The sequence below is a fragment of the Melospiza georgiana genome, chromosome 21 (genome assembly GCF_028018845.1).
Source record: "Melospiza georgiana isolate bMelGeo1 chromosome 21, bMelGeo1.pri, whole genome shotgun sequence".
NCBI lineage: Eukaryota > Metazoa > Chordata > Aves > Passeriformes > Passerellidae > Melospiza > Melospiza georgiana.
In genome coordinates, this window is record NC_080450.1 from 9,334,598 (window position 1) to 9,342,759 (window position 8,162).

The 8,162-nt window shown below is 54.3% G+C and overlaps 1 protein-coding gene across 1 annotated transcript; it reads left to right on the forward strand.

The window, feature by feature from the left end:
* Positions 1-1,893: 1,893 nt before the first annotated feature.
* Positions 1,894-7,293, forward strand: MRPL38 (mitochondrial ribosomal protein L38). Its single transcript, XM_058038770.1, has 9 exons — positions 1,894-1,960; positions 3,057-3,236; positions 3,989-4,117; positions 4,201-4,409; positions 4,685-4,757; positions 5,443-5,488; positions 5,815-5,973; positions 6,338-6,474; positions 6,746-7,293. The coding sequence occupies exons 1-9, from the start codon at positions 1,894-1,896 to the stop codon at positions 6,880-6,882; spliced, it is 1,137 nt and encodes a 378-aa protein (XP_057894753.1). The 3' UTR covers positions 6,883-7,293.
* Positions 7,294-8,162: the final 869 nt, after the last annotated feature.

The window sequence follows — 8,162 nt, forward strand, 5'->3', positions numbered from 1 at the left end:
TGGAGGATGCAGCCTCCTTTTTATCCCAATTTCCCAGCCGCATTTCCCTTCTCTCTTTCCCCATTTCTGAGGTACTTGAGAGGTACAGACTTCCCAGAATGCCTGGTACCGAAGATTTCCCTCTAATGTACAACCCTCCCTTTTCATTTTTAATTCTTACGGAATGTAGGGGTTTTTCTTGTCCATTGTTTCTTTCATCTTTCAATGTCTAATTTCATTTATCAGCAAACCTACAGTTTATTTGTAAAAGCAAATATCTTTTTCCATTCATCAATCAGTGAAATCCTTCCCACTGTTTATTTCCCAGTGCTAGCTTTATTTACCAGCAGACCCACAGCTTGTTTGTAAAGACATGTTGTGAATAAGAAGCTTGACTAGGCTAATATTCAAGCAGCAATCAATTTATTATTTAATGTGGTAAAGTATGAGCAATACAGAGCTGGGTGCAGTGGGGGAAGTTTTCCCTCCAGCTGCACACCGATAATTGATGGTTACAGGTATTTATAGGGGTACCCATCAGTTTTTTTCAACAGTTTCTATTTCCAGTTTTTACTCATCAGCAATTTTTATTTCAAATTATTACATCACAATTCTATACACTATTGTGATTTTAATTTCTCAGGATGTATCTCAAAGGAGTATCCCCAGATGTTGGCGGTCCAGTTTCCCTTTGGTCGAAACCATAAACCCTTGAGGTGATGTTCATCTTCCTTTCTCAAGCTGTTTTTCTCTGCTTCAATAAGGCACAAGATAAGCATATTTCCTTTATATATATTCCAAAGCTATAGTTTCAAGGATACAAGTAATATTCTAAAATTATACTTCAAAAGGTTATTATTGCAGAGCTTTTTATGGATTAAATGCAGGCAAAAAGCAACATCTTTAACACCTTAATTCCAATGCTCCTAAATCAACCAGGGTTAATTGCAAACAAAAGATGAGTTCAAAGGCCTTTTCCCATGCTTTATTTTCCTCAGTTATTATTAGAATTCACAGCTCTCCCATTGTCGGGGTCCACACATTTCGCATTTACAAATACACACATCGCCTGTTTGTACCTGACACGAAACACAGCTTTGCATCTCACTCTGTGGGATCGCCTGAGGGAGCCATGGACTCCTAAACCCGCCCTCTTTTGGGGACGGCTTCACACGGAGCCCGTGTGGCCAGGGCTGGCAGCGTGTGAGGGGAAAGCCTCAGCAGGAGGGGTGCGGGTTACAAACTCCAGACAGAGGGTTGTGAGGGGAAAGCCTCGGCAGGAGGGTGCGGGTTACAAACTCCAGAGACAGAGGGTTGTGAGGGGAAAGCCCCGGCAGGAGGGTGCGGGTTATAAACTCCAGAGACAGAGGGTTGTGAGGGGAAAGCCCCAGCAGGAGGGTGCGGGTTATAAACTCCAGAGACAGAGGGTTGTGAGGGGAAAGCCTCGGCGGGAGGGTGCGGGTTATAAACTCCAGAGACAGAGGGTTGTGAGGGGAAAGCCTCGGCGGGAGGGTGCGGGTTATAAACTCCAGAGACAGAGGGTTGTGAGGGGAAAGCTTCGGCAGGAGGGTGCGGGTTATAAACTCCAGAGACAGAGGGTTCCCAGGGATTGCTCCAGTACAAACAAGGCAGGAGCAGGGCTGGCTTTGTCCTGGGTGTGACCTGCCCGCGGCACAAAGGAACTTTGGAACACTTCCCTCAGCAGGGCAAGGGCGGGGATGGGGAGCCCGCGGCGAGGGAAGAGCGGCGGCTGTGGGGACGCTTCTAATCAGGCAGTACCGGGGCAGCCCCATCGGAGTCAGGCGACGCGAGGGACAGCCCCGTGGCGGACGGGCCTTCCGAGCCCGGCCTGCCTGAGCGGCGCAGCGCCCGTCACGATGGCAACGGGGTCCTTCTCTTAGCGCGGCGCACAACATGGCGGCGCCCTTGCTGAGCGCGGCTCTTCGCGGGGCCCGCGGCGGGCGGAGCTTCGGAACGGCCGGTGAGAGACGGGAGTAGCAGGGGAGCCCGGAAACCCACTGGGGAAGGGGGGGATGAAAGACAGGGTGCTCTCGGACGGCTGTGTCCCGAACGCCAGGCCTTGTCACTAATGGTGTGACAAGGAGAGCATTTCCAGCAGGTCAGGGGTGATGCTGCCCCTCTGCCCAGCCCTGGCCAGGCCTCCCCTGGAGCAGTGTCCAGCTCTGGGCTCCTCGGGATAGGACACACGGAGCTCCTGGAGCAGGTCCTGTGGAGGGGCACAAAGATGCTCTGGGGGCTGGGGCAGCTCTGTCCTGGGGAAAGGCTGAGGCTGCTGGGGCTGAGAGGGGCCCGTCCCTGTCCCTGTGTGTCCCTGTCTGCAGGGAGGGCAGAGCAGGGCCCAGGCTCCACTCCAGGGCCCAGCAATGGCACCAGAGGCCACGGACACCGAGTGGTGCCCAGGAAATTCCACCTGGGTGTGAGGCAGAACTTCTTCCCTGTGCAGTGCCCAAGCCCTGAACAGATTGTCCAGTGAGGGTCTCCCTCACTGGGGATATTCCAGAACCATCTGGGCACAGTTCTGTGCTCTGGGCTGAGCCTGCTGGAGCCATCTGGGCACAGTTCTGTGCTCTGTGCCCTGGGCTGAGCCTGCTGGAGCCATCTGGGCACAGTGCTGTGCCCTTGGCTGAGGCTTCTGGAGCCATCTGGGCACAGTTCTGTGCTCTGTGCCCTGGGCTGAGGCTTCTGGAGCCATCTGGACACAGTGCTGTGCTCTGTGCCCTGGGCTGAGGCTGCTGGAGCCATCTGGGCACAGTTCTGTGCTCTGTGCCCTGGGCTGAGCCTCTGGAGCCATCTGGACACAGTGCTGTGCTCTGTGCCCTGGGCTGAGCCTCTGGAGCCATCTGGGCACAGTGCTGTGCTCTGTGCCCTGGGCTGAGGCTGCTGGAGCAGGGAGGTGGGATCAGGTGTCTCTGGTCCCTCCCAGCCTCCCCCACCCTGACTCCATGACCGTGCCTGTGGGCGGCGGCGATGGCTCTGGCGCTGTCTGTGCTGTGCCCATCCCAGGCTCATTTCCCCCCTTTCTCACCCCCCTGGGACGTGTTTTTTCTCCCCCCCAGCCGTGCTCTGGAAGAGGGCAGCCCCTCTGGGGCCCATGCCCAACGAGGACGTGGACGTGGCGAGGCTGGAGGAGCTGCAGCGGTACCGGAGCTTCGCGCGCTACCTGCGGCAGGCGGAGCGGGCGGGCCGGGAGCCGCGCTGGTGGAACACCTACCGCAAACACAGCCACCCCCCCGCAGGTACCGGGGCCACAGGGCACCCCAGAGCGCTGGCACAGCCTCTGTGCCCTGTGCAGAGGGCAGGGGCTCATGGAAAAGGGGTCACAGGGCACCCCTAGCCCAAAATTATCAGTTAGATTGTGCCTGGGCCAGTCTGACCCTCGCTGCTGGGCCAAAGGCAGCAACTGCGGTGTATCACCCCAGAGATACCTTGGCTTGCTGGTGGTTGCAGCTGGGCACTGAACAAGTCCAGGCTTGTTAGGAACCCCGTTTACCTCAGGAGGAATGGCTTCAGGCGATGGTGAAGAGAAAAAGGAGAGGATTCTGCTGGAGGGTTTAATGTCCAGAGGTTTATTCCATGGTTACAGAGGTCTGAACGTGAGCAACTGCTCCAACAGAATCCCCCCGCATGGTCTGATCACCTTTTAAGCTCAGGGACAGGGGGAGGAGAGGTACAGGTGAGCCACCAACCAGGTGAGAGGGGCAGGGTCTCAGGGGAAGGTGACACCCAGACAGGCCAATGACCTCTGGGCATAGGGGCATCCTTTGAACTTGACCAACCACACGAGGCCTTGCTGGAATGTTCAGCCTGATTGACAGGACTCACTCAGCATGGGGGCAAGGGGGAAGGGAGAGAGGCATAGGCACACCTGGGGGGATGACATGGAAGGCCAAAATGGGACATTACAGCACACCACAACAACAGGGGTTTGTGTTTGGGTGCTTTGGGTGCTCCCATGTCTCACCTGCTCTCTTTCCACCCCTCCCTGAAGAGCCCCAGCCAGACATTGGCCTGCCCCGTGAGAGGCTGTCCCGGGCAGAGGAGCTCAAGGAGAGGAAGAGGATCCTGAGGGAGAACCGCCGCAATGCTGAGATGGAGCGGGCGGCGCGGCTCCGCACGGGTCAGTGCCCAGCACCTCCCCTCCTGCTCCAGCTGCTCTGGGTGTCCCCCTGCTGCCTCTGCATCCTCCCTCTGTCCTTGCAGTGCTCATTCCCCTTGACGAGGTCAGGGCTGAGTGGGAGAGGACCAGTGGCCCGTTCCACAAGCAGCGCGTGGCCAAGCACTGCGGGCTGTTCCGGGACCTGTTCAGGGGAGCCACCTTCACCCCCTGGGTGGCCCTGAGGGTGCACTACAGCCAGGAGGACGAGTACCTCGTGCCAGTCTACTATGGGAACATGGTGACTCCATCAGAGGTGCGTGAGGGGAGCTGGGAACAACTTGGAGCCCCTGGGAAGCCTCTTACTGCCAGATTCTTCCAGTGGGCATGGGGCGTTCCAGGGGATGCTTTTTACAAGGGTGTTTCCTCTGTGCCGAAGGAAAATACTTTATGGATGTGATAGGGACAGAGATTGGAGGCTGTCTGGTAGGAGGCTGATGGTTATTCATGCCCTGTGTTGTGTCCCAGCCTTGCCACAGTTCATGGGAGCTGTTGTGTGTGATTTGCATTCTCTTTGTGTTGCTCCTTTAGGCTTCCAGTCCCCCTGAAGTGTCATATGAGGCAGACAAAGGCTCCCTCTGGACCTTGTTGCTCACAAATCCAGGTGAGCAGTGAGTTCTTTAAAGGAATGTGTTTAAACTGTGTTGTTTCTCTCAGCTTTTGGTTAACTCCTGATTCTTTTGGCTGCACGGATATAATGAACACTGGAAGTGTTCAAGGCCAGGTTGGAGCAGCCTGGTTTAGTGGAAGGTGTCCCTGCCTATAGCAGGGAGTGGGATGAGCTTTAAGGTCCCTTCCAGCCCAAACAGTGCTGTAATTCTATGATTATATCTGTTAGACTGGGACATGTTACATATGGAGGAAAGACTGTAGCCTCCCCAAATCTGTAGCAATTGAGAGAAGGGACAGTGACACAATAAGATCTGTGTCTCACTATAGAGGAAACAATTCCCTGACTCCCATCTTTGTTACCTCCAAACTCCTCTTCCTTGGCAGTCTGCCTGGAAGGCAGCTTTGCTGACAGTGTTCACCCTGAGAGACCAAGGCATAGTGATGGATACAGCTGCCTAAGAAGATTTCAAGAATCTTGGAATTAAATCTGCAGACTTCTTTGCTCCTCATTTTAAACTCAGTCCTATAGGATTGAGTTCCTTTCCTGCTGGGGAAGGAATGCTGGGAGGGTCTTGAGCTGCTTCCTCTGGTCAAAGCAGGTCTGGGCATTCTCACTTTGGGGTGGATGCTGGCACCAGGGTGTCCCTAAGCCCCTTTTCCCTGTTGTGTGTTGGCAGATGGACACTTGAGGGATGCAGACTCGGAGTACCTCCACTGGCTGGTGTGAGTACATCAGAGCCAGGTGCTCTGTGCTTGTGGGCTGGGCAGAAACTCCTCCAGCAGCTCAGAATCCATGGCTTTTCCTGGTGCTCCTGCCATCAGCTCCTTTAGCCCTGTGTTCTGGGTCCTGCCAAGGATGCAGGAGTTCCAGATGTTGCTGCTGTTCAGCATTCCAGTCACTTGGTGGGATTTTTCCTGTGGTGACAGCAATCTCTGTTATCTGTTCCCTTATCAAATGGGGCAAAAATCACATCACAGCGTGGCAGAGGGATTTGCGTTCCTGGATGAATCTGCTGGAGGGAAATGAGTGTAAATGTGTTTGTGTTCAGGACAAACATCCCAGGCAGTGACATCAAGGCTGGTAAGGAGATGTGCCACTACCTGCCCCCCTTCCCTGCCATGGGGACAGGCTACCACCGCTTCATCTTCCTGCTCTTCAAGCAACACGGGCCCATTGAGTTCAGCCAGGACGCTCGGCCCACGCCCTGGTAATTCCTCTGCTCCTGCTGCCCTTGGCTCCTGCTGCTGCCTGTGGGGTTTGTGTAGCTGTCACTGCACTGGAGGAGCAGCTCCTGTCACTCTGCAGAGTTCTCCAGGGCTGCTTTGGTTTGTGTGTCCTGTGCAGCCACAGTCCCAGTACTGCAGAGTCCTGTTGTTACAGAACAGGATATTAGAGAGTGGTTTGTCCTGCCCAGAAATGTGCATGGAGCTGGAGACACTAAGGAAGCTACTAAAAGGGAGATTTCCTCTTAGTGGCTTCCTTTTCCACCTCTGTCATTTGCCCTGGGGTGATGGGGAGCAGGCTACTTGCTGCAGGGAGAGGTTCACCTGGTGCTTGTGTCTTGTTTCCAGCTACAGCCTGAAGATGAGAACCTTCAGCACGTTTGACTTCTACAGAAAGCATAAGGATGCCATGACCCCGGCAGGGCTGGCATTTTTCCAGTGTCAGTGGGACAGCTCTGTCACTTCCACCTTCCATCAGCTGCTCAGTAAGGAATGGGGACACTGGAGGGGCTCTGTGGGTGGGACATGGCCCTGTGGCTGCAGGCTCTCAGTTGCTCCTGGCACTTGTTCAGGATCAGCACAGACTAAGCCCTTCCTGAGCCGTCCTCCTCCAAACTGAAGGAGCAGCCCCTAACCCTCGGCTGAGGATTTTAAAACAACTCCAAGGGCACGTTTGAGCAGCCCTGTCCTGTGTGGTTTTGGGGGGGGGTGTGGGGTTCAGCTGTGAGCCCCTGCTGACCCTGTGACTCTCTGCAGACATGAGGGAGCCGGTGTTCGAGTTCGTGCGGCCGCCCCCGTTCCACCCTCCGCAGGTGAAGTTCCCTCGGCACCAGCCCCTGAGGTACCTGGACAGGTACCGGGACACCCAGGAGCCCACCTATGGCATCTACTAGCAGCTGTGCCCTCTGTGTCCCTGGGATGCTGCCTCCTGGATTTCCTGTGCTCCCCTCACTGCCTCAGGAGGGAAATGACAAAGTCTCAGCTCCCAGTTCCCCTGGGTGCTCACAGGGCTGGCAGCTGCTTAACGAGAACATTCAAAGTGAATCCATAGCCAGGCTGAAACCTTGCTCCTGATTCTGCAGCAGAGCTGGCAATGACTGGGCAGGCTGCATCTCCCCAGAGATGCTCTGCCTTGCTTCCCTGCAAGGATCACAGTTTTCCTTTTGCCTGTTTATGGAGCAAACAGAGCCAGGCCAGCCTGGATTTCCACCTCTCACAGTGCTGTGGTTCTGGACTGTGTCAGATTTTATTTGTGCAGTCCTCCTGGAGAGATGAGTCTGATTAAACACTCTCTGAGCAATGCTGGCAGAGCTGTCTTTATTGGGAAGAGCCTGTTACCCTGGGCAGTTGGCCCAGAGCTGGGGAGCCCAGCAGGGTGCAGGGGAGATGGGCAGCCCTTCACTGGCCAGAGTGACTTCTCTTTTTGGATGTTGTAGTTTGGGAAGAGCGTGGCTGTTGGGGGTACCAGTTGTTGGTTTTTCTGGGTCTGGATTGAAGGCACTCGACACAGTAACTCATGTTTGGACTCAGGTGTTTATTATTTCTTATCAGTACAACAGTCTCACTACTGTGAGTTCAGCAGCTTTCATTAGAAGGCACAAAATGGCCAACAATCTCTTGTTACAAGGTCTTTTAAGATTAAATTATCCAATTAAGAACTGACACCTAGATTATTTTCCCTTTTAACCCGATTACTGATCCCAAAGAGCCCCCAATGCAGACTTTTCTGCCCAATTACAAAATGCCACCCAAACCCAAGAAGAAGGAAGAAGAAGCATGAAGAAGAAACCCAGGACAACACCCTGTGCCCTCCATCTTGCCTCCATCCACAACACACTAAAAATCCCAAAACCTCAATTTCTCACCAAGTGATCCACCTACACTGCTCTCTATAATCTATTTCACACTTTTGTGGATTCTAGCTTATCTTGAAGTCCAGGAAACTTTCAGCATTAATGAGGGTCAAAGTCAGTGCTCCCCTAGGGGTCAGGGCATCCCAGACCAGACAGAGAAATATTCCCTGTGGTGCCCTGGGTTTCCACATGGTGGTAAACCTGCACAAAGTCTCTGGTTCCCTTTTTCTGAGGTTCATTCTGCCATTGGAAATTGGAGCCTTCAGCAAAGAGCTGAGATTGGGCTGAAGTGCCCCCCTGCTGCCTGTGCTCAGGGCTGT